Source organism: Stomoxys calcitrans, chromosome 3 (assembly GCF_963082655.1).
Source record: "Stomoxys calcitrans chromosome 3, idStoCalc2.1, whole genome shotgun sequence".
Classification (NCBI taxonomy): domain Eukaryota; kingdom Metazoa; phylum Arthropoda; class Insecta; order Diptera; family Muscidae; genus Stomoxys; species Stomoxys calcitrans.
In genome coordinates, this window is record NC_081554.1 from 79,794,470 (window position 1) to 79,819,477 (window position 25,008).

At 39.4% G+C, this 25,008-nt stretch overlaps 1 protein-coding gene and 2 non-coding genes across 4 annotated transcripts in view; 1 reads left to right on the forward strand and 2 right to left on the reverse strand.

Moving 5' to 3' along the window:
- Positions 1-701: 701 nt before the first annotated feature.
- The window catches only part of LOC106092216 (serine-rich adhesin for platelets), a 327,217-nt gene continuing 302,910 nt past the window's right edge, over positions 702-25,008 (reverse strand). For both annotated transcript variants that reach the window (XM_059364234.1, XM_059364235.1), the window contains 4 exons: positions 4,478-4,823; positions 4,150-4,387; positions 3,560-4,084; positions 702-3,498 (listed from right to left, as the gene is read on the reverse strand). In XM_059364234.1, the coding sequence (XP_059220217.1) occupies positions 1,069-3,498; positions 3,560-4,084; positions 4,150-4,387; positions 4,478-4,806 (3,522 nt within the window). In that variant the 5' untranslated portion in view covers positions 4,807-4,823 and the 3' untranslated portion in view covers positions 702-1,068. The remainder of the gene's footprint in view (positions 3,499-3,559; positions 4,085-4,149; positions 4,388-4,477; positions 4,824-25,008) is intronic.
- On the reverse strand, positions 13,559-13,630 carry Trnaw-cca (transfer RNA tryptophan (anticodon CCA)). Its single transcript has one exon. It is a non-coding gene; the product is annotated as a tRNA-Trp (tRNA).
- On the forward strand, positions 18,028-18,099 carry Trnaw-cca (transfer RNA tryptophan (anticodon CCA)). The gene has a single exon. It is a non-coding gene; the product is annotated as a tRNA-Trp (tRNA).

Here is a 25,008-nt window from a genome sequence, read left to right on the forward strand (position 1 = left end):
GAAACCATTATTTTAAGATACGATATTGCAAAACACTATAATTTAATTCAAAAGTCAGTGAAGGCCAATTCGATTTCTAATGGGGGCACATCCGATTGTTAAGCTAACATGTGAGCAATCAAAATCTCTTACCAAAAGTATTTAAAACAAATAACCTTCAAATGTGAACGTCCCTTTTTTGCAAGAATACTAAACAGTCTGTAATGTAGAGAACATGCCTTTCGAATACAAAATGATACAAATTTTTCTCTATGGATAAAGTGTTTCCTGTTGTGAATATGTTTTTTTTTTATTTTTTTTTAATGTTTTTGGTTTTTTTTGTTCATGTTGAAATACTCATCGTCTATGTTCAAAATTTCGTTACTAAAACAAACACCCAAAATAGTTTGGTCAACTACTACTTAAACGATCTTAGATACTAATTTTGGATTTGATTTCCTTTGTTTTTGTTGTCTTGTGTTTTTAGTATGTTTTTGGTTTTCTTCATTTTTCTTCTTCTTCTTCTTCTTCAAAAAGGACTGGATCTTCTTCTGCAGTTTGCTTCAATGGCTGCGACTGCATATGAATAACATACAAATTCCCATCATACAGTAATTTAACTAATAACTAATTATGAACTATCATCCACTTTTGTTTTTAATAATTTGTTAATTATTATTTTAATAATAATTTTGGTATTGTGTTTTTTTTTTTGGTATTTCTTTTTCTTTTTCTGGTTTTTGTAATAAAAATCAACAACAAGCTCTTAAAAAAACTTAGATTTCAGTAAATTCCTTTAATTGCACAAAACAAAGGAGAGAGCATCTCATCACCATGATCTTCATTGCTATGTGTGAACATCAACATCACCATCACCATTTTCATTATTGACAATCCAGCAAAAGGTGGATGATGGCCCAATTTGGTTAGGGGTCTCATGACACTGGTTCCAAAAGGTTTGGGCACCTTCGCTTTAGCACTGGATTGTCGATCTCAGTCAGCTTTTAAAGTAACTTTATACCTCCATCCAAGGGTGGGTTAATTCCCGGATGTCACGATTGCTACTGTGGTTCGTATAGTAGCTGTTAGCTAGAACAATGTCTCCTTGGACCATTTGCGCGAAGAGCTGGGTAAGCTGGGATCCATGTGATGGGGTGTTTCATCGCTTTTCGTGCTAAGACTGTGATCGGCGCCACCCAAGGTTTCGTGGTGCAACTCTGCTGACCTAACCGAGTTGCTGTCCTCCTCTGTGGGCAGGCGAATGAGTGGTAGTTCCAACATAACCGAGGGACAGGGACTGTGGCTGCCCTCGTACAGGGGCGTTTCATCAAGGGTGGAATAGAAGGTTAGAGGTGGTGTACTGTCGGCTTCAGTTGGAAAGATTAGATTGCTGGCACTGCGACTTATGGTGTTAATGGGCTGCAGCGATGGCAATGGAGGTGAAGTTGTTTTTGCGGGATCTGAGATTGTTGCTTTGGAAGGTTTATTTAAAATCAGGCTTTTGAGAGAAGAAGGCATTTTAATTAGAGTTTCCTTAGTATGTATAAAAGAATCAGATATAGAAGAGGCACAAGGATCATATTGGGTTGTTTTTGTATTTGTTGCTGTTGCTGTTGATGTTGTTGCAGAAATTGGCAGTTGTTGTTCTCGCTGTTGCTGTAGTTGCAGTTTCGTTAGTAAATCCATTTTGGGCTCACCACTCCCCGACTGGGTATCCTGATTGAGGGGACTGGTACGACCAAAACTAACCACAGTGTTTAAACTGCTGTGATGGGTGAGACTGGAGCCCGCCCTAGGAGTGGTGGTGCTCAATGCCATTGTCTCATTACTACCCGTTATGACAAAGTCTATAACATCTCCGGGCATTTCTACGCCCATACCTACCTCGGTATTGAGCGTGGAGCAGGTATCCTCTTCCGTTGTGTTCGTAGTGGTGGTGGTCGTGGTCGTTGGCTGACTTTGGGGATCGCTGTACTGTTGTAGCAGCTGTGCCCGTCTCGGGTGTGTGGGAGGACTGTTTGTACAAATGATGGCACCGAAATGTGTCTCCAGTGGCGTTTGTTTGGAGTCAATCGATGAGGAGGGCGAATGAAATTCTTTGAGGGGATGACCCAGCAAAGCTACTCGATCGCTGGAAGATACACTTGTGGTGCGATTTCGCTGTAACAACAAGCGCCGCGTTCTCGCACTGGCAGTTATGGGTGCCACACTTGTGGCCACCACCGTTCCACTACTTGTATTGGCTATAGTGGCGGCACCCAGACTAAAATGTCTCTCCAGAGGGTATCGTAAAATTCTACTGGTATTACTGGCACCATTAACAGCTGCACTCTCAAGCTGAGCACCACTACTTTCCAATTGCCCCCCACCATGGGGATCTGGGTCGGCTACATAGTCCTGCAGGCTGGCCTCCTCACTGTCACTGCTCATCTGACGTAAATCCTCATCCGTGTCAGCCACACTATCCAGAAACACAGAGTCTTCGTCCACAGAACGAACTTCGGAATCTTGGTATTCCAGAGAGGAAATCTTAAAGGAACTTAAGGACGCCAGCGGTGCTCTTCTATCCGCATTGAACAGAGCCTTGGCGGAAACTGTGCCCAAGCTGCCACTGCCATTTAACTTGTCGATGCTGAGCGGGGTGCTGTCTATACTAATACTGCTGGAATTGGCAGCGTTGGCTGCCGCCTTGGCTGCTGCCGAATTGGAGTAGGGAAAACTGTTATTGTTATTCTCACCCGTCAGGCCAGCTACGCTGGGCGGTGTGTCCTGATCCGGGTAGGGAATTCGTGGAAGTTCAACTACTGCAATTTTGCGTCTAACATTCAACCGCAACTCCTCTGTGGGCGAATCTGAGAAACGGAAGCCATGGTGTACTCCCTCCGGTGGAGCCGATTGTGCTGGTGTGGACGCCTCATAAATCCCACGTTCAGTCAATGGTTGGTTGTAGGGATAGACATCGACTGTGTCCGCACTTATGGAGTGTATTTGCTGCTTTCGACCCGACTGGGCACTCTCCGGATCGTAGTAGGCTATACTGTGCTTTGGTATAAATTTCTGCAAAGGTGATGCACCTCCTGATCTGTCAGTTGCATTCGCACTACTGGCAGTAGATAGGCTAGTAACTGGCTTGGCCATTTTACTATTGGTAGCCGTTGTCGTGACCGTGGTCAAGCCTCTTAGTGAAGTTTCCATGGGAATCGTGGTGTTAGCAGTCATCGAGGACGTCGTTGTTTTAGGGGCCTGAGTTTGTTGCTTTGATTGCGCCTGCAGCTGCTCATAGATGCTGCGTTCGGAGGACAGTGGTGATGGCTTGGGCGTGGGCTGTATGACTTGTATGTCTGGATAGTAATAGTCCCACATCTCTGTGCTGGAGGCCCGAGATGCAGTCGAACATTTTCGCTGTAATGAAGGCGGCAGGTTTGACAAACCCAGGGTAAAGGCAGAACAACGTCGTTCCAAGTAAGAGCTATCAGTACTGCAGCATGTCATGGCACTGCTGCGGCGTGAATCTTGACCCTGCAATGGAAAGAATAGTTGCGGTGTACCCATCCCTCTCTGTTGCCGTTGCATTACTTACCATTAATGGCACTTCGAGAAACCCCTGTTTACTTTTTGTAGAATCGCTTCTCTTGTGATGCTTCCCCACCAGCTCCTCGTCCAATGTCGATGCCATAACTCGCTGTTGAAAATCGCCATTGTCAAATTCATCGTCGGTCTCCACAAAATAATCGTCCGTGCCAAAACTACTACCCATAGGGTAATTACTAAAGATGCGCGAAGTCTCTGAACCACTTCTCCTACGACTGCCAACATAGCTGCCTCCGCCCATACTCATTGCTCCGGAGGCTGAGGAGAAAGAAAAGCGTCTGGGAGGCTCAAGCAGGCTGCTGTAGCCCCCACCCACTGAGGAGAAACGGAAACCACGATTTAGCATGGGCGGAGCACTGACATTTCCCAAGGATAACATACGTTGGCGTCTATACAATATAGCATCATACTCATCGGGATAAATGGACATTCCGGTGGCAACCATGGCTTCCTGGATTTCACGTTCCTCTTCCTCTTGCATACAAACAGCGGCCACCGCTGCCATTTTCGGATCCTATGAAATAAAACAAGACTGCGTTCTTAATAACCGCTGGGACGTACCTGCCACTTACCACCTACCTTTAAAACTTTTAAGGTTTCGTTTGAACTGCTACGACTCTTGTAGACTATCAGGAATACCATAAGCCCAAAGAAGCCTCCCAGAGTGGCTGCTATACGTACGCCGGTCATGACATCGTAGGTAGCAAAAAACTGGGCACGTATGAGTTCGCGTGGACTAAGTGTAGGAGTTGGCTCTGTTTCATTGTATTTGCCAGCAGGCATTGGTGAGGCAGTATATGGCGAATGTTTGTTAGGTCTGAAATGGATAGAGAATAGTAGTGCAAGGTTTGATTTACAATAGAGGTTTACATTTTCTGAACCTATTAAAGTCCCACTTTCAACTTACCCAGTCGTTGTTGTGGTATACGAATACACAGTATTGTGTGATGCACTTGTAACTTGGTTGCCATCGTTTCGCAAAGGATCTGTAGTGATACTGATTGTAGCCTCCGCATCATTGCTGCCATAGCCACTATCTTGGCCACCACCCAAAGGAGTGTCAATGAAACGAGATGATACGGATCGCACTGATTTTCTATCATTTATAATTCTATTTGCATTTGTGCGAGTTTCCAAGCGAACCGTCTGATCGTATGATGATGAGGAAAACAAGGGAGACGATGCAGCGTTGTTAGAAGACGACGAGGCTACAGCACGTCGTGAAATTTTGGCCATTTCTACAGGAACATTTTCTAAAAACAAAATAGGAATTAAAAAAGTTTTTAAAAATTTTTATTAAAGAGTTGTAGAAGGCAAATGATTTATAAGGGGGACTACATCCATTTATAAAAGGCACTACAACTGTATATAAGCCTATAAAGAGATTTGGGGTCCAGGTACGCAATATTATTCTGCAAACATGTCTCATAGCTGTTAGCGCGTAACGCTTGAGACAAATCATCATTCGCATCGGCTGCATAATACAAAAATACAAACAAGCGGATACAATATTCCTTAGATCGAATCTTTAAGGAAGCTAAGAAGATTAACGGAGCTTTTCTATTTATTTTCAACAGAGCCTTGGCGAAAATTTGCCTAAACTTTCACAATCTCTTATTTTGTCAAGGCAGAGCGGGGTCTGTCGATACTGATTCTGTTAGAATAAGCATCTGGAATGTGAGTAGATATTTTAATTTAAGTTTTTTTTTTGTTGTTTATTGTCTTTTATTATATTTCAATTTAAATTTGACAGATTTTGCTTTTTAGTAATTTTATGAAATATTATTTTATTTTATTTAATTTAGTTTTATTTTATTTTATTTTATTTTATTTTATTTTATTTTATTTTATTTTATTTTATTTTATTTTATTTTATTTTATTTTATTTTATTTTATTTTTTATTTTATTTTATTTTATTTTATTTTATTTTATTTCATTTTATTTTATTTTATTTTATTTTATTTTATTTTATTTTATTTTATTTTATTTTATTTTATTTTATTTTATTTTGTTTTATTTTGTTCTATTTTGTTTTATTTTGTTTTATTTTGTTTTATTTTGTTTTATTTTGTTTTATTTTATTTTATTTTATTTTATTTTATTTTATTTTATTTTATTTTATTTTATTTTATTTTATTTTATTTTATTTTATTTTACTTTTATTTTTATATATTTTTTTATTTTATTTTAATTTTTTTTTATTTAATTTTTTTATTTAATTTTTTTTTTTATTTTATTTATTTTATATTTTTTTTATTTTATTTATTTTATTTTATTTTATTTTTTTTATTTTTTTTTATTTTATTTTTTTTATTTTATTTTATTTTTTTATTTTATTTTGTTTTGTTTTATTTTGTTTTATTTTATTTTACTTTATTTTATTTTATTTTATATTATTTTATTTTATTTTATTTTATTTTATTTTATTTTATTTTATTTTATTTTATTTTATTTTATTTTATTTTATATTACTAGCCGAACCGGGCCCGCTCCGCTGTGCCTTCTATAACTCTCTAATATCTTTGTAGGGTGGGGACACTTCGTCCTGAATGCGGATATCGAATTCGTGCCATTGTAGCCTATGACGCTGAACGCGTTCGAATCCTGGCGAGAACATCGGACGAAGAGGTGTTTATCCCCTCTTAATGTTGGCGACATTTGCGAGGTACAATGCCATGCATGGTCATGCGGGACGCCGTTCGGATTCGGCTATAGAAAAAGGTCTCTTAGCATTGATTTTGAACTTGAATCGGAAAGCACTCATTGATGTGTGAGAATTTGCCCCCTCTCGGTTCCTGGTGGTAATGTTCTTCCTTGGGGTAATGTTCCCATTAGGGAAGCGATGGCACCTCGGACATTTCGACTCAAATATGGATATCAAATTGGTGCTGCACTTCCAAATCCCTTTAATTTAAGCCCCATATTGCCATAGCCGGTAAATATTGGGTTGCCCAAAAAGTAATTGCGGATTTTTCATATAGTCGGCGTTGACAAATTTTTTCACAGGTTGTGACTCTGTAGTTGCATTCTTTCTTCTGTCAGTTATCAGCTGTTACTTTTAGCTTGCTTTAGAAAAAAAGTGTAAAAAAGTATATTTGATAAAAGTTCATTCTAAGTTTTATTAAAAATGCATTTACTTTCTTTTAAAAATCCGCAATTAATTTTTGGGCAACCCAATATGAACCGTTTGGAGGGTGTTTTGAGGCTGGCGCGGCCAACGGCACTTTGCACTGATATTAGGTATCAAATTCCTTCTTTATTCCCAAAGGAAATGATGTTCAGTTTAGGGGATGCTTTAGGGCGTACCCCAAAACACTTGGCTCCTAAATTGGATATCAAATTCCATTTTCTACTCTCAAATACCTTTCTTTTGGGTTCCATATTGTTATAATGGGTCAAATAATCCATTTGACGTATCTTTAGGAGGAAAAGCGCCACGCAAATTTTAATGTCATATTCGCAATCTACTTCCAAATATCTTTCATTTGAGTCCCATATAGCCATGGTCGGCTAATATGCTCATTTGGGGGTATTTGGGGTGGGTGACTTCCCATTACTTGGACCTAATGTTTTGTGCTATATTTGTAATCTACTGCCTAATACTTTTCATTTGAGTTCCATATTGACATGAACTCCGAATATATCTGTTTAGAAGAGTTTTGGGGTTGGAGGCCCCCTGGGTACTTGGACCAAAATTTTGATACCATATTTGTTTTCTGGTCTCCAATACCTTTCATTTGATACCCTTATTGTGCTCATCGGACAACTTTCGAATATGGGTGGCATTTTTGCGGTAAGTGGGAGGGTCCGTCTCCACCCGATATTTAAAAATTATATAGCCGGAAACATAGGCATAGGCATTAGATGCAAACATACACAATCTATGAAAATTTTAATAAAGTCGGTTCAGCTAAGTATCATATAGTCATAATGGGTCTAATGGCATTTTTGAGGTGTCGCGTGACCCCTATACTTCGATCTGATTTTGTATGCCAGATTTGAAATTTATTTCCTAATACCTTTCTTTTGAGCCCCATGTTGAAATGATCGTCTAATATGTCCGATTTGAAATCTACTTCCGAATACCTTTGTTTTGAGCCCCATGTTGAAATGAACGTCTAATATGTCTGTTTGGGGGAGTTTTGGGGTTGGGTCGGCCCGATGGGTACTTAGACACAAATTTTTATATTGTACTATTTTCGTATTCTACTCTCCAATACCTTTCATTTGATACCTATATTGTCCCAATCGGTTCACTTTTGATTGTGGGTTGTGTTTTTGGCATAAGTGGGAGAGTCCGTCCCCCTTCCGATACCGAAAAATTATATGGCCTATGTTTCCTAGAAATATTTGTGAAAAATTTCTCGCGCTTACCTTAACTCCTTCGAAAGCTAGCGGGTTTTTCACAGACGGACAGACGGACGGACATGGTTAGATCGACTTAAAATGTCATGACGAATATATTTCAAAGTGTTACAAACGTCGAAAACGTATTTCAAAGTGTTACAAAATGTCGAAATTAGGTTACCCCCCATTCTATGCTGTTTTCCATACTGCGCCCCTAAGTTGGTTCATGTCTGGTATTGAGTCCCCACCTAATTGCCGTTGTCTGTTAGTCGGAAAAGCCGGGCAATAACATTCGTGCTAGGTTAGGTTATGTTTAAAAGAGGATACGGGTACGGTTTATCCACCCCATTCTACTATGGACATACACATAAACCAGTATTCGGCTTGTTGTGCGCTTTAAATACCGTAAAGTAACCTCTTAAACGAAAATCTAAGTTACAAATTCCGTGTTACTTACAAAATCTTAAAATGTTGGATCATGTCTAGTCTTGTTCCCCACCTTAGTACCGGTGTCTGTTAGCAATAAAATAGAAAATGCTCCAACGTCTCATTATCCGATTTTGCATTAGTGAGCTCGTAGTCCTATGTGTCCTGTTGTGATACCGAAATCCTCGCCTTCTCAGTATCCGGATCTACCCATAGGATTTTCGACGTTCCCACGTCCTTAACTCGGACTGCGTCAACCCGAGAGGCTTCGGCGTAACCAAGTCTATTGACGGCAGTTCTCTGGCCTTCACTGCCAAATCGTCTGCTCTTTCATTCCCGCTTACTCTTCTATGGTCTTGCACTCAAACGATGCGGATTGTGGCATCCAAAACCGTTCGTGACCTTACCGGTCTAGCTGTTATTGCCGTGATGCCCATTTTACTGGCCGTAAAGATGTTCACACTTGACGTCGTCGTCTTAACACCATATCACCTCACGCATTCCGTGATCTCCCGAATCTCCGCCTGCAGGACCGTATTATGGTCAGGCAGTCTAAAACAGATCTCAGTCCCTGGGTTCTCAATGTAGACCCCAGGTACACTCTGTTCTTTAGCTTTGATCCATATGTGTAGCATGATCTTTCAAATAGCAATACTTGAGTTCCGTCAATCCAATACTATGCCGCTGGCAGCAGTGCTTCGCACTTGACCTTAAGTGTCGTCCAAGGTATCCGATTGGAGAACCATGTTCTCTGAATCTCTTGTATTATCCTTACGTTGCATTTTTTCTCACTCGTCGTCCATCAAACTACTGAGGCGTAAGCACGATAGGAATAATATTTCGCTTTCGATATACAGTACGTAGACAAAAGTCTACGTACGACCATATATTTTAGTAAATATGTATTCTTGTGTCATGTTAAGGAAAAATTGCGATACGGTGTATTGTATTACTTTCGATTATAGATTTAAAAAGACTATAACATAACAACTGTCCATAATCAATCAACCGATTCAACAGATGGCCTCATTTCGACCGTACGTAGACTTTTGACGCCCACTGCATACTAAAATTTTGTAAATCTTTGAAGAATCCATTAGCGGCTGGGATTTTTTTCAGGCCGATTATGGTGTTTTTTTCTATTTTGTGCGAGTCTTTTATGTCGAAAATGTTCCATAAACTAAACTTAACCATAACAATAGTTGAAACTCATTTAATGTTCCGCTTGGCCCATTTCCTATTTCAAGTGAATAAACTTTTCTTGCAAGAACAGAAAAACGAAGTACAATGTTATACTCGTATATTGTGTTGGAAACAAGTGTAAAACAATACTTTGACAACTTCCAACTTATATGTTCATACATATGTATGAGTGTACCTAAATATGTTGTTAAAACACTTGTATCCTGCCAGTGTACTTGTATTCTTGTATTGAAGGTGATAGGGGTATCATTCTATGAAAAAAAAACCGTGCTATTTTATATCCTCACAACATCCGTGCATGAGGGCTATGTTATAGTAGTGACACAAAAGGACCGTATGGTTTGTAAGTAATTGCGGTTGTTGTACAATTTTATTACCAACAAGTAAAAAGGCATTAAGTTAGGCCGGGCCCAACTTTGGATACCTACAACCTCGGGTATATGTAAACAACATTTCGTAAAAATTCGTTTAAAAATGCGCAATTCTGAATTTATAGCTGCTATATTGGTATATTGTTCGAACTGGACCAAACCCACCACTATTCACTGTTTCAAAATTTAGCAAAATCGGTTAATAAATCAGTCTTATATGAGTTCAAGACTTTAATCGGTAGATCGAAATATATAGCAGCTATATCCGAATATATTCCGATCTTCCTATATTCGAAAATGATTTGTTGAGGTTTAAGATAGCCCACATTACTTAATTTTCGCAATTTGATAATAAATACGCTACTTATGGCGGAAAGATCTTCAATCGGGAAATCGCTCTATATGGGGGCTATACCAAAAATGGTCCAATGAAAACTATACTCGAAACGGACGTCGAAGGGCCAAATAAAGCTCAATGTGTTAATTTTCAGCGAAATCGTGCAATACATGCGGCATTCATTGGGCTGAGGCCTTAAATTGGGACATTGGTAAATATTGTGGCTGCATAAAGATATGGAAATTGTAAATTTGCCCATAGACATTGCACTAAGGAACAGGGGAACTTCTCACAATCAATGAGTGCAGTCTGATTCAAGTTAAAACCGAATCTGAACGGCGTCCCGCAATGCCACACCTCTTTGGAGAGAAGTTTTTACATGGTATAGTATCTCACAAATGTTGCCAGCATTAGTAGGGGAAAACCACAGCTGAAATTTTTTTTCTCAAATCTCTCAGGGATTCGAGCCTAGGTGTTGAACGCCATAGCGGACATGCTAATCTCATCGCTACGGTGGCCTAAGATATACACCGATTTAAACAATATTCGACACGGATGTCGAGAATGTTAGTACAAATCATTATGCCAAATCGGTTAACAAATGTGGTTTGATGGTCCTAAAACCTTAAATCGGAAGATCGATCTATATGGGTGCTGTATCAAGATAGAGTCCGATATTGCACATCTTCAAACTTCACCTGTCTATGGACGAAAAAAAAAGAATCTGTGCACAGTTTCGGTTCAATATCTCTGTTTTTCAAGACTGTAGCGTGATTTCAACAAACAAACGGACGGACCTGGCTAGATCGTCTTAGACTTTTACGACGATGAAGAATATATATACTTTATAGGGTCGGAAATGGATATTTCGATGTATTGCAATCGGAATGACAAAATGAAGCCCCTTCCTTCGGTGGTGGGTATAAAAATTAAAGCCACAAGAGATACACCTCACAAAGCATGATTTGAGGCGTTTCGATCCCTTGATAAGGATGTCAATTCACATGAATTCAAATCCACTTTTGTTGCATAATATTTTAGGTACAAAAAGTAAAAACGTGCTAAGTTCGGGCAGGGCGAATCTTGGGAACCCACTACCATGGATCCTGGTAAAAATGTATGTAAAAAAAATTAAGTTGAAGGTCATAATTTTATTCTACATGCCAATCTTCTGTCAAACCAGCAAAAATTAAAAGCTTCTACGAACCGAACAAGGATAGTCGAGAGACCGGTTTGCATGGGAGCTATATCGGGATATAGACTGCCTGGACCGTACTTGGCACATATGTTGGAAGTCGCAACAGAAACCCGATTTGAGTCGTACTTAGCATAGTTTGTTGGAAGTCATAACAGAACACCACATGCATATTTCAGCCAAATCGGACAACAATTGCGGCTGGGAAGATCTCAAGATGTCAAATCAGGAGATCGGTTTATATGTGAGATATATCAGGTTATAAACCAATTTAGACCGTATTTGGCACAGTTCTTGGAAGTCATAACAGAACACTATGTACAAAATTTCAACAAAATCAGACAAATATTGCGGCTTGTAAGGCCTCAAGAAGTCAAATCGGAAGATCGGTTTATATGGGAGCTATATCAGGTTAAAGACCGATTTGGACCGTACTTGGCACAGTTGTTGCAAGTCCCAACAGAATACACGCATATCTAACCTTCCAATGTTACAAGATATTTGTATCCATATACTGAACTTTTTTATACCCACCACCATAGGATAGGGGTATACTAATCTAGTCATTCCGGTTGTAACACCTCGAAATATTGATCTAGGACCCCTTAAATGTTGATCTAGGACCCCTGATTGTCTCGACATTCCGTCCGTCCGTCTGTCGAAATCACGATAGTGGTCGTACGCGTAAAGCTAGCCTCTTGAAATTTTGCACAGATACTTAATATTGATGTAGGTCGTTGGGGGCTGGAAATGGGTCATATACGTTCAGATTTTCCGGTTAAACCGATCTCTCGATTTGACTTCTTGAGCCCCTGGAAACCGCAATTTTGGCCCCAATTGAGTGAAATTTTGCATGCAGTGTTCCGTTGTGATTTCCACAACTGTGCCAAGTACGGTTTTAATCGGTCTATACCTGATATAGCCCCTTTACAATCCGATATCCCAATTTGAATTCTTGAGCCCCTGGAAACCGCAATTTTTGTCCGATTTGGCTGAACATTTGCATGCAGTATTCTGTTATGACTTTCAATAACTGTGCCAAGCACGGTTCAAGTTGGTCTATAACCTAAACCGATCTCCCAATTTGACTTCTTGAGCCACTGGAAGCCTCAATTTGCATCTGATTTGGCTAATATTTTGCACATAGTGGTCTGTTATGACTCCTATGGTGATGGGTATAAAAATTCAACGTTAATTTTTGCGTTTACAATCTTTGTGGTAAAGTTTTTGCTCTAAAAAAGATTTATATGGCCTTATAGATTTTATCTTTTTGACAAAACTGGTTTAAATAGCTCATGTACGTTTCGTGTTTTGTTTCACCATCAAACATTTTCAGTTTGGTCTATAATTTAACCATGAGTCGTCTAAAAAACGAACAATGCTTGAATTTTATTATCAAAATGCGTGCTCTATTAAGAAAGTTCATCGTGTTCAAACTGTGTTCAGTGACGAAGCTCATTTTTGGCTCAACGGGAACGTAAATATGCAGAATTGTTGATTTTGATGTGAAGATCAGCCAGAAGCATTGCAAGAGCTACCAATGCATCCAGAAAAGTCACAGTTTGGTGTGGTTTATGGGCTGGTGGCATCATTGGACCGTACTTCTTCAAAGATGATGCGAATCGTAAAGTAACTGGGAATGGTGAGCGCTACCTTGAGACGATATCCAACTTTTTTTGCCCAAAATGAAAGAGCTTGACTTGAGAGGCGAGTTCGGTGAACACTTTTATTTCCATTCGTCACCGGTCAATTGGCCTCCTAGATCGTGCGATATAACGCATTTAGACTATTTGTTGTGGGGCTATGTTAAAGCTCATGTTTATACAGATAAGCCCCCTTCAATTGATGCATTAGAAGGCAACATTGAAGCTACCGGCCGAAATGTTGGAAAGAGTATGGCAAAATTGGACTAAGCGGATGGACCATTTGCGGCGCGGTCACGGTCATCATTTGCATGAAATAATCTTCAATCATTAAATTATATGGACTGTACTATCGATTCAAATAAAGATGTCATGCAGACGTCTGAGAAAATTTCAATGAATTTGTTATTGAGTACAAGTATGGTATTGAATAAAATTCGATTGAGTAATAATAACATTTCGATTTGACCCCGACGTGATTTGAACACGCAACCTTCTGATCTGGAGTCAGACGCGCTACCGTTGCGCCACGGAGTCAATTTTGTTTAAAACCTCTGCCATGTGTTCTTAATTTGAAACATATACTTTATTCATTTCAAACAACAATGAGCGCACAAAAATGCTATTGTTAGGAATGTTCTATTTTTAGTTATGACCACTTGGCATAAAGGTGTATATATCCAATGTGCATTTTTTTTATTTTCCATGGTTGAGTATCAAGAACATTGGGAGAATTTATGCTTATTTTCAATAAAATATGCTTTAAAAACTGCAATTAATCTTTCAGAGTATCGCAAACCAGAGGCTTCTTTGGAATCTGAAAAGTCAACGTTTTTTCCTTGATCAAAAAATATTGTTAATGATTTCGAGTAAAGCAGCGAATCTGTAAAATAAAATTGTTAACTTTAAATTAAGTTCGCTTTATTCCAGCAGAACCAAGCTTCAGTTTCGAATTTCTTCCGCAAACTGATTCTCATTTTGCTTCACAGATGACTCTTAATTTCATTTCTTTTTCATACCCATCACCATAGGATGAGGGTATACTCATTTAGTCATTTCGTTTGCAACACATTGAAATATCAATTTACAACCCTACAAGGTATGCATATTTGTATCATCGTAAAATCCGCATTTCTCTAATACGCAGATCCGCATTTCTCTAATACGCAGTTTAAGTTCTTGAACGGGACTTTTCGGACTATATTCAGATATAGCTATAGACCGATATAGATATAGACAGATTTGCAGATAAAGGGTGTTGAGCTCATAACAGACGTATTTACTATCCGATTTGCTAAAATATAATGGGTTAATCATCCTAAGTCCCTTGGCATCTATGCCAAATGTTATCTTGATTGGACAATATTTGGGTATAGCTGCCATATAGACCGATCTCCCGGTGTAAGGTCTTAAGACCACAACAGGCACATTTACAACCCGATATATGGGTTAGTTATCCTAAGCCCTTTGACATCTACGTCAAATATGGTCTTGATCGAACAATATTTAGGTATAGCTGCCATATAGACCGATATCCCGGTGTAGGGTCTAAAGGCCATAACAGGTGCATTTACAAGCCGATTTCGCCGAAATTTGGAACAGACAGTTCAAAAACTGATAGTACGATACGGTCCATATAATTCTAAGTTTGAAGATTATTTTATGCAAATATTGACCGTGACTGCACCTCAAATGGTCTATCCGCTTAGTCCAAATTTGGTATACTCTTTCCAACATTTCGGCCGGTATCTCACGAATAAATGTTTCAATGTGATTTTTAATGCGCCAATTGAAGCGGGAACTTTAACATAGCCCCACAAAAAATAGTCTAAAGGCGTTAAATCACACGACCTTGAAACCCAATTGATAGGTCCCGAATGTGAAATAAAACGTTCAGCGAACTCGCCTTTCAATAAGTCCTTTGTTACGAGTGCTGTGTGGCATGTGGCATGTGTGTGAGTCAAGCTCTTGCATTTTGTACAAAAAAAATTTGGATATCATCTCACTGAGGCGTTCACCATTCACAGTTACGTTACAATTCGCATTATCTTTGAAGAAGTACGGTCCTATGATGCCACCATGAACATGGACTCTAAAATTCCGGAATATCTGATAAGGTTCATGAGAAGTTATCTAAGAGACCGAGTGCTCTTCTACACATCCACCGAGGGTATGAGAAGGTATGAAGTAACGTCGGCCGCTTCACAAAGCTCCATACTTGGGCCTGACCTCTGGAACATCAGCTACGACGGAATACTGAGGATGGAGACTGGCATTTCCACATCTCCAAATTTCTGGTCAGATGTGTCGCATACGACATTGCCTCTGTCATTACAGCAAGATATACAAACGAAGCGCAACGAAGGAGCTAGAGCTAGACATTGATTGGAATCCCACGAGCTGCAGCTGGCAATGCAAAATACTAAGCTACTCCTACTCACGAGAAGACATATCCCCACAGAGATAGATGTGCGGATCGAGGATGTCGTCTTACCCACTAGAAGGCACTTGAAATACCTAGCGGCACGACTCCACACCAAATTGACGTTTACAGCCCAGACGCAGTACCAGGCAACAAAAGCAGCGAAGGTAACGGCCCAATTAGGGCAATTAATGTCAAACAACGGAACACCTTTACCAGGCAGACGCCAACTAATGATGGAGGCCTTCAATAGTATTCTTTTACATGGAAGCGAGATTTGCATAGCTAAGGCGATGGTCCTAGAGCGGATAAAAAATATATGAAGCCAAACTGAACCCACAACAGAAATCCATATTGGAAGATATTCGACAAGACACGTTGAACATTTGTGAGTCAAGATAGAATTATGACACGCGAGGCAGATGGACTTTTAAGCTCATCCCCTGCAATTGTATTCTTTTATATGGAAGCGAGATTTGCAGGGATAAGCCAAACAGAACCCACAACAGAAATCCATATTGGAAGATATTTGAAACGTTGAGCATTTGTTAGTCAAGATAGAATAATGACACGCGAGGCAGATGGACCCTTAGGCTCATCCCCGATATACAACAATGGATCGGTAGAAAGAAATGCGACATAATCTTTTATGTTAAGGCAGGCGATATCTGGAAACGGTTACTTCCGCAAGTACCTGAAGAGAATGGGAAAATGCAGCTCAGTATTCTGCATCTACGAAGAAGAAGTGATGGTGGATGACGCAGAACACAAGGTCTTCCACTATCACCGCTGGCTTGACAGACGGGCGTGACTTGGAGAGCAGAGATCGGTGAAATAATAGCGGGAAAACCTAGCAACGAAGATGTGCAGTAGAGAAGATAGCTGGAGAGCTGTGACAACTTTAGTCGACGGAATACTCAGGTCAAAGAAAAGAGACCTTGACGCGACATTTATGGAATAGCAACTGCTATAAGACTGCTGACGTAAGTTCTACAAGGGGATCCACCTCGAAGTAATGCGAGAGCTGTTCCGTGGTGGTTTACATACCCGGAGAGAAAAGATTGGTTTTTAGACGGTGGGTACCGATTCCAGCATATGAAGAGGGCACCTGGACGCAGGAATACTGCCACGGACGACATAAGTGCCACAAGGGTATCCACCTCGAAGTAATACGAGAGCTGTGCCGAGGTGGTTTACATATCCAGAAAGTAAAGGTTGGGTTTTAACCGGTAGAGACAGAGTCCAGCATACGGTTTACATTCTGTACCGTTATCATCCAAACTCGTGTCTCATATCATGGCAGCTTTAATACTACTTGTCAGCTTTGGTTATTGTTATGACGATGTCGACTTTGTATTTTCAGATACATTGTCCAACTCGTATATTGCACCTTCTCTATGTAGAGTTCGGACAATCCAGGTACAGATTCGCAAATCATGTTCCTCTTATTTACGTTTGTTTTTCTCTTTCCTTAATTTTTCAGATACTTATTTTTCTAAAATGCATCCCTACGTAATGGGAGGTGGCCCCCTAGGTCGGCAGGGCGGGTGTGAGTGGCGTGGTGGTATTTCAGGTATATCGCATAAAAATTATGCCTTTTGTAAGCTCATGATATATATTCGGACCACCATGATGGAGATGTTAGCATATCCGTCTATTACGGTGAACGTCTGGGTTCGAATCCTGGAGAGAATATGTATGCTATAATGGGTGGGCGGCACGCGCCTTGCTATGATATACTATAGTGATACACTATTCGCATCACACCACACCTATTATGGCAGTGTATAACTTTTCTACTCAGCACTGCATTCGGACGCGATTTGTTCCGATGATCCTCAAACATGATCCAATGTGGGCCATATTCAGCTTGAATGTTAGGCTATTTCATACCACACCCTATTGCAATTTAGTATAAACCCGCTAATGATACCCCTTTATAAGCGCAAGATAATTTACATATGTTGTATATTGAATGTCAAAAAATTCGTCTATTCTTCATATTGTTGTGGATATAAAAACGCCATCTGGTTCATTGCAGTGTTAACACACACGACTTTTCCCTAAAAAGTAGCAAAAAATAAAACACGACTAAGGCATCAATGTTAAAGAACCGATGGGCATACAACAGCGACTAAATCAGTTGACGCTAGCCACAACATGTCGTCGCCTTATCAGCGTTTGACACATTCGATGTGTCTGTCGATTTATCACATCAACCGCTAACGACAGCCACACATTAGTCAGAACAAAGAGTCAACAACAATTAAACGGCAAGAAGCTAATTGAATTATACGGCAAAATGGTGAGCAGTGAAATGCTCTTCTCTGTTTTCACTCTTTACTCTATGAATAGAAAAGCCAATCAATGCATCATTCTGTGTGAAATACGACGCTTTGTTGGGGGTGCCATTAGAACCACTTAGGATATTTGTATGGTTTTTTAAAAATAGCCAAATAATCAAAAGACGGACGCTATCAAGTAAATAAATGGGTGCAACGGACCATTACGGGACTCCGTGGCGCAACGGTAGCGCGTCTGACTCCAGATCAGAAGGTTGCGTGTTCAAATCACGTCGGGGTCATCATTTCAAGGGTAAGATATCAAACTTTTGTAAAATTTTTAATAATGAGCGAATTAAAATTTTCTCATTAGGGTTATGATTTGGAAATTTCGCTAGTCTTTCTGTAAGCAGCCGAGTCTAACAACGTTTTCTTTCTTCAAATATACATATTTTTCCTTTCTTTCTGCTAACTTTGTTAAAAACTCCTATTGACAGGATTATAGATGCTTGCATACAAAGGATTTTTCTCAAAAATTTAATTTAACAAAAAATCAGCAACAGTTTGTTATACGGCAATACGAGCAAGAGGACGCACAATATAGACACATGTACAAACTTTGAAAATTATACAAACGAGTTGAATGCAAACATTTTCCATTGTAGAACTATTATGTCGAACAAACACAAGGCACACATCAGGCTCTTTAAAGCGACAGATCATAGGATGCGACTAATGCCAAGAGTGCCACAACTTTCCAGCGAGGAACAAAAGCCAACACATACTATACATGTGTTTGCCATGGGTACACAGCGTGTACTACACACATACCCAGACCATATGTAACAACACTTGCAACAACACTAAACCAGTTTAGAAATTGTGCAAATGTTGCACCTTCAAGCTTTTTGTTTTTGTTGCACACCCTAAGAATCCTGGCAACCGTCTTTTTTGTTTTTGCCTCTAGATGTCACGGGTCACACAGCTAAGTTTAATGTGTTTAATGTTTTGGAAGTAGGTGGCTACATAAGTATAGAAATGAAAGGAGTTTAATTTTAAAAGTGCGACCTGTTGTTAGCTAGCGAAGCATTTGGTTTTTGCTTAGATTAGAATAGTTTTTTTTTAACCTTTTTATTACAAATAGCTGGGAAATCGACAATGAAATGGATTTCATGATCAATTGTGAGCTAGCTAAAGGTATATTATGCGGTTATAGAGGATGAATAACAGTGGTGCCAATAGGTCACACTGGAGTTCATCACAGATGTCAGCACGCAACTAATCGGATAACCATTACGCCCTCTAAAGGGTCCAGAAATATATTTGGATGATCTGTTTATAAGGGAGCTATATCAGAATATGAACCGATATGACCCATTTATAATCCCAACCGATCTACACTAATAGGAAGAAATTGTGCGTGCCTTCCACAGACGAATGGACGGACAGAGCGACGGAAATGGCTTTTGACTTTACTTAAATTGTGTTGTAGAACCGAATAACCATTTTTACCTCGGCAGAAACCTTAACTGTGATCAGTTTCGAATGGTATTCTTTAACACCTCAGTAAGTGGGACGTCAAGTAAGAAAAAAAAAAATAAAATGAGAGAAGGGAGGCTATGAAAAAAGCTTCGTGGAAAAAGGAGAAGAGAAAAAACGTGATGGAAGAGAAAAGAATAAACGTGATGGTTTCTGACCACATGACCTAGCCAACGCAAACGTTGTATTTTGATGCGTTTAACTATGCCATTGTTGTCATACAGCTCGTAGTTCAAACGACGCTTATATTCTCAATTTACGCAAACTGGTTCATATACAATATTTTACGAAGGATTTTTCGCTCAAACACATTTTTTTAGATTTTTTTTTTGTAATTTTGCTGGAAGAGATAATTTTAATTTGCAGAATAATGCTGTAAATAAGCCAACCGATCAACAAGTTCCTTGTACACATGACATTACATTCGCATCCATTGGAATACATTTCGAAATGTGACTGAGCTCGCTTGCTAATCTAGTCATTCCTTTGTTTGTAACACCTCGAAATATTCGTCTAAGACCCCATACGACGCATTCTGAGTCGATCTAGCCATGTCCGTCCGTCCGTCCATCTGTCGAAATCACAATAGCGGTCGAACGCGTTAAGCTAGCCACTTGAAATTTTGCACAAATACTTCAGTTTGATGTTGGACGTTGGGGATTGCAAATACGCCACATCCGTTCATATTTAGATATGGCTCCCATATAAACCAATCTTCCGATTAGATTTCTTGAGCCCCTGAAAGAAGCAACTTTGTCCGATTTGTGTAAAATTTTGCATGTAGTATTCTGTTATGAATTCCAACAACTGTGCCTAATACGATTCAAATCGGTCTATAACCTGATATGGCTCCCATATAAACTGATCTCCCGATAAGAATTCTTGAGTCCTTAAAAGCTGACATTTTTTTCAACAACTATGCCAAATACTTTCGGAATCAGGCTATAATCCGATATAGCTTCCATGGTCTCTCGATAATCCTTGTTCGGTTCCTAGAAGCTTAAATTTTTGCTGTTTTGATAGAAGTTTGGAATGTGGAATAAAATAATACCCTTCAACTAAATTTATTAAGTATACATTTTTAGTCGAATGCATGGTGGTGGGTTCCCAAAATTCAGCCCTAATTCGTACATGACATGCATAGCCTTTTGTTTCTAAATTTAAAGAAAAAACAAGTAAAAGCGTGCTAAGTTCGGCTGAACCGAATCTTATATACGCTCCACCAAGGATAGCATTTGTCGAGTTCTATGCGCGGTATCTTTTTTTAGGCAAACAAAGAATATTGAATAAAAACTGTTATACTATTGGAGCTATTCAAGTTATAGTCCGATTCGGACCATAAATGAATGCTGAACATTGTAGAAGTCATTGTGTAATATTTCAGTTCATTCGGATAAGAATTGCGCCTTGTAGGGGCTCAAGAAGCAAAATCAAGAGATAGGTTTATATGGGAGCCGTATCATGCAATTGATCGATTCAGACCATATTAGACATTCAACATGAAGACGTTGAAGGTCATGAGAGAAACCGTTGTACAAAATTTCTGCCAAATCTGATAAGAATTGCGCCCTCTAGAGGCTAAAGAATGGCAGCTATATCAGGTTATGTACCGATTTGCGTCATACTTAGCACAATTAGTGGAAGTCATAACGAAACACCTCATGCAAAATTTCAGCCAAATCGGATGAGAATTGAGCGCTCTATTGGCTCAAGAAGTCAAGATCCAAGATCGGTTTATATGACAGCTATACCAGAATATGAATCCTTTTGAATCGTACTTAACACAGTTGTTGGAAGTGATATCAAAACACTACGTGCAAAATTTCAGTCAACTCGGACGAAAATTGCGCCCTCTAGAGGCTCAAGAAGTCAAGACCCAAGATTGGTTTATATGGTAGCTATATCAAAACATGAATCGATTTTGCCCATTTACAATCCCAACCGACCTACACTAATGAAAAGTATTTGTACAAAATTTCAAGCGGCTAGTTTTACTCCTTCGAAAGTTAGCGTGCTTTCGACAGACAGCCGGACGGATGGAAGGACAGATGGACGGACAGACGGACGGACGGACATGGCTAGATCCACTTAAAATGACATGACGATCAAGAATACATGTACTTTATGTATATATATATATATATATACAAACAAAATGACGAAATTAGAATACCCCCATCCTATGTATACAAATTATGGAAAGTATACATTCAGTGGTGACTATAAACCTCCACTGAGACACACATTCACATTTGAAGTTGTTTTTTCTTCCAACATCCCCTTCATAATTAAGCAGCAGCCATTTTCAGCAAACAGTAATAGCAGAACTACTGCTGTAATAGCAGAACTACTGCTGTAATAGCAGAACTACTGCTGTAATAGTAGCAAAGTAAACAGTCATCAGACAGTGTTTAGCAGACTTTTTTATGAGTGTAGTATCAGTGTCAAGTATAGTGTAATTTTTTGTTTGTTGAGAGGTGGCTTAACTTTTCATCTGCTTTCTCAGTCCACAATAGCATCTGTTAACCAAAGCCATCGCTTTGATGTTTAATTCTTTGGTAGAATTTCGGGCTTCATTTTGGCTCCTGAACATCTCGATTCGCTCACACGTCTCTCCATTTTCTTCCTTTCTTGCGGAAGAGACGTTTCTCCTCTCTCCATTTCTTCCGATACATATCCTTCATCTGACGCGTTACTACTGACTGTAATGTTGCTCTGCAGGCCGCATTCTTGGCTTCAGTCGCTTTTTGGCACTCTTGGTCGTACTATGGGTTTCTTGGGGAAGGTTTATGGTACCCAATAGTAGGGGATCTTTCCATAGAGTGGGCGATGTTTTGCCATTGCGGTGCTATACCATCACAGGAAGGGAGGACAGTGCTTTATTCAAGCAATTGGGTCAGACGAGTGGAGTATGGCGTTGCCACCTCTCGTGGTTGCAGCTTTCCAACGTCCAGCTTCCAGGCACGTCTTTCAATTCCTTTTTTCTTCTTGCGGAAGAGACGTTTCTCCTTTTCTCCCGATACCTATCCTTCATCTGACGCGTTGCTACTGACTGTAAGGTTGCCCTACATACTGCATTCTTGGCTTCAGTAGCTTTCTGGCACTCTTGGTCGTACTATGGGTGTCTTGGGGAAGGTTTATGGCACCCAATGGTAGGGGATCTTTCCATAGAGTTTGCGATGTTTTGCCATTGCACTGCTATACTATCACAGGGAGGGAGTACAGTGCTTTCTTCAGACAATTGGGTCAGACGAATGGAGTATGCCGTTGCCACCTCTCGTGTTTGCACCTTTCCATCAATCAAGAACGTATATGCTTTATGGGGTCTTAGACAAATATTTCGAAATGTTCCAAACGTATACCGCCATCCTATGGTGAAAAGTACTTTGACCTCTCATCCTAATAATTACCATGCGATCCTCCTATGAATCCGTTCGAGTCATTTCCTTTGTGGAAAATATCAATGGCAACATGTGACACCATGTGGGCGTGATTTAATAGTTTGTAAGTTAAATGTTAAATATGGAACAATTTTGCCAGGCACGTTAGGTACTCCAACTATTTAAGTTGTTGCCACTGCTGGTTGTGTGTTTCAACGTCATCATTGGCATTATCTTCGGAGGTAGCGGTGAATGCCTTGGCAGTGTTTTCATGCATCCTGTACGTGAAGGTGTCTGTTTGAGTTTAGTTTGATAACGCTTTACGCTTTGTGCAGGCAGCACATGTTGCCCAGACACACACACACACACACACTCACACATTTAAGACAAACTCCTGGAGAACATACAAGCTTGCATGGATATAATTTTTTAGGAAACAACAGGGTGGAATGAAAATGCGTATGAAAGCCCTAATTGATTAAAAACTTAAATTTGGAATATTTTCTCAGTATGAATGTAAAAGTGATTTTTTATCCAAGTATCAAATACTTGATGAAGGTAGTCCACAGTGAGATCTTTTCACCATTCCGATAGAACAGGTTATACGAAATTCAAATGTGAATCAAAATTATACTCATTTAACAAACATCATATGATACGGGCATATGACGATGATTTCGACTTATGGTTCCCCTATTTCCATTCCGGGCTGTAGCAGTTGGAATGATGTTGGCTATCAGGCAAATTATTATATAATGTAGCGACGGGCAATAACATATACAGTGTTCCACATAATCCCATGGGCTTGGCAATAATATAAATGCAAAAAAATTATTCATAAGCTATAAACGAACTTTTCGCCAAGCAAACTTCTTTTGTGAAAGACGGTGGGACTTTGTTTACGATAAAATTGCCAGAATATGTGACTAATACAAAGGATACATATTTCTTAAAAGCGGAAAATATTGTCAAACAATCTATGATGAAGATTTTATCCCCACCATCATAGGATGGGGGTATACTAATCTAGTCATTCCGTTTGTAACACCCCGAAATATTCGTCTAAGACCCCATAAAGTAATTGCGGATTTTTCATATAGTCGGCGTTGACAAATTTTTTCACAGCTTGTGACTCTGTAATTGCATTCTTTCTTCTGTCAGTTATCAGCCGTTACTTTTAGCTTGCTTTAGAAAAAAAGTGTAAAAAAAGTATATTTGATTCAAATTCATTCTAAGTTTTATTAAAAATGCATTTACTTTCTTTTAAAAAATCTGCAATTACTTTTTGGGCAACCCTATATATATAGTCTTGATCGTCTCGTCGTTGAATCGATCTAGTCATGTCCTTCCGTCGATAGAGGTCGAACGCGTAAAGCTAACCGCTTGAAAGTTTGCACACTTGCTTAATATCGATGGGGATTGCAAATGGGCCATATCGGTTCAGATTTAGATATAGCTTCCATATAAACCGATCTCCCACTTTGACTTCATGAGACCCTGAAAGCCGCAATTTTTGTCCGATTTTGCTGAAATTTTGGATGTAGTGTTCCGTTATGACTTTTAACAAGTGTGCCGAGTACGGTCCAAATCGGTCGATAACATGATATAGCTCCCATATAAACCGATCTCCCACTTTGACTTCTTGAGCCCCTGGAAGCCGCAATTTTTGTCTGATTTGGCTAAGAATTTAAAAATTTATTCTTTTACGACTTCCAATAACTGTGCAAAGTACGGTCCAAGTCGATCAATAACCTGATATAGCTCCCATATAAACCAATCTCCCGATTGGTTTGTTTTGTTATGACTTCCAACAACTGTGCCAAGTACGGTCCAAATCGGTCTTTAACCTGATATCGATCCCATATAAACCAATCTCCCGATTAGACCTTTTGAACCCCAACAAGCTACAATTTTGCATGTAGCAATCCATTATGACTTCCAACAACTGTGCCAAGTACGGCCAAAACCGGTCCATAACCTGATATAGCTCCCATGTAAACCGGTCTTTCGATCATCCTTGTTCGGTTCCTAGAAGACATAATTTTTCTGGTTTGGATAAAATTATGCCCTACAGCTGCATTTATTTTGTTTCCGAGATTCCGTCCAATTCCTGGTTCCCAAGATTCAGCCCGGCCGAACTTAGCTCGCTTTTACTTGTTTAATTTTGGTTTTGTAAATACGAGTAATTTTTCATCTAAAGTAAAATTTGAAAAATGTTCACACTTCCAGTTTTCTTACCCAAACGCGTCCCTCCCATTAGTGACTGCTGGCAGACTGAGTTGTATCCATTAG